Source organism: Ceratina calcarata, unplaced genomic scaffold (genome assembly GCF_001652005.2).
Source record: "Ceratina calcarata isolate Rehan_Ccalc_2016 unplaced genomic scaffold, ASM165200v1 scaffold4566, whole genome shotgun sequence".
In the NCBI taxonomy this organism is placed as follows: domain Eukaryota; kingdom Metazoa; phylum Arthropoda; class Insecta; order Hymenoptera; family Apidae; genus Ceratina; species Ceratina calcarata.
This window is the reverse complement of record NW_017169652.1, coordinates 1-1,387: the sequence shown is the minus strand read 5'-3', so window position 1 is coordinate 1,387 and position 1,387 is coordinate 1. Positions and strand designations below refer to the sequence as shown.

General features: G+C 34.5%; 1 protein-coding gene across 1 annotated transcript; it reads right to left on the bottom strand.

Annotated features, from left to right (window-relative positions):
- Nucleotides 1-201: 201 nt before the first annotated feature.
- On the bottom strand, nucleotides 202-1,381 carry LOC108627310 (anamorsin homolog; the record flags this gene model as incomplete). The annotated part of the gene is made up of 4 exons (XM_018028491.1): nucleotides 202-470; nucleotides 535-647; nucleotides 732-879; nucleotides 1,079-1,381. Coding segments are annotated over 4 exons (675 nt in total), but the record flags the coding sequence as incomplete, so codon positions are not given.
- Nucleotides 1,382-1,387: the final 6 nt, after the last annotated feature.

The following is a 1,387-nucleotide window of genomic DNA, read 5'->3' as shown; positions in this document are numbered from 1 at the left end:
TTTTATATCTTTAATACAATTAATCGATCTGTAAACAAATTGTATTATAATTTCGTGGTACTTAAAATCTTATTTCGACACCAAAGCGTAAATTGATCGTACGCTTATGTGAATATTTTATTTTTTTTGTATCATTCTATTATAGTTCACACGTTGATTCCTCATTGTATACAAATATAAAGAAGTAATTAAACGAGTACGTATTTTAAATCCTTTTATTACATAAATTTCAAGTACATTTCTCGTTTTGAACGCGACGTATTTCACTCTGGGGAGACGAAATAAAGTAGATCATCCTTTGCGATTTGATGTGTAATATGGAAAATAGTAATGACGCGTGATTATTAAATTAATCGGAGTTAATTCGTTTTTAATTGGCTCTCGGGTAGAACCACTTTCTCCCCGGGTTTGAACGCGGGCATGCCGAGGTATGGGCAGCTGGCGCAACGGAACGCATCCCCCAGATAACACTGAAAAATATATATCAAACAATTCTATATTTAGGTGCTTTTGACATTGCGAGAACAAACTTACATTCCCACAAGAGGATTTCTGTGTCTCTTGCGGTGCGGCCTTTCCGCTCAGTTCCTCCGCCAGGCCGCAGCTACAGTCTTTACACGCTTTTCTTTTACCCGTGGTAGCGCACACTAAAAATCGATCAATAATATATTATTTATATAATAAATATTAATTGCTCGAGATCGACTGGAAACAAAAGTATTGAACGTTACCCCTTAAACTAGACGCTTCGGGTTTTAAAATATCGTTCTCGTCCAAAAGGTCATCCTCGTCGATCAGTTCATCGTCAACGGTGTTATCCAGTTTCCAGATATTCGACGATTTTTTCTCGCCAAAATTAAGTGTCACGCTAGATCCGATCTACGTAAATTTCAAACATGTATTTCATTGAAACTGATGGATTTTTTATGGATGTAAATGTATGATAGATTACAGATTTGATGAATTTATAAGAAAATTACAGAATCCTAAATGTTAATATATTTCAATATTTTTTTAAAACCGATGCCATTAATTATTATAATATTTCTTGAATGGTTCCTAAATTAATAGAACTCACCTCGAATCTTGGTTTTTCTGCTACCACCTCACAAACGGAATCTACATCACTGTATACATTAACTAAAAGATCTTTCAGCTTCCTAGTATCGAAAAATTCTTGATCTTTCTCTTTGAAACCAGTTAATTTTAAGTTCGACACTCTTTCGTCATAAATTAAGTTTACGTTCTCTTCTTGTTGGAACGATTCGTAAATTACTAATGTGCCACCAGGTTTCAACATTCGCAGACATTCTTCTAGAAGTACTTTCGGATTCGGACACGATCGTTTAAAGATAGAAACAATTGCATCGTAAGAAGAGGAATTAAT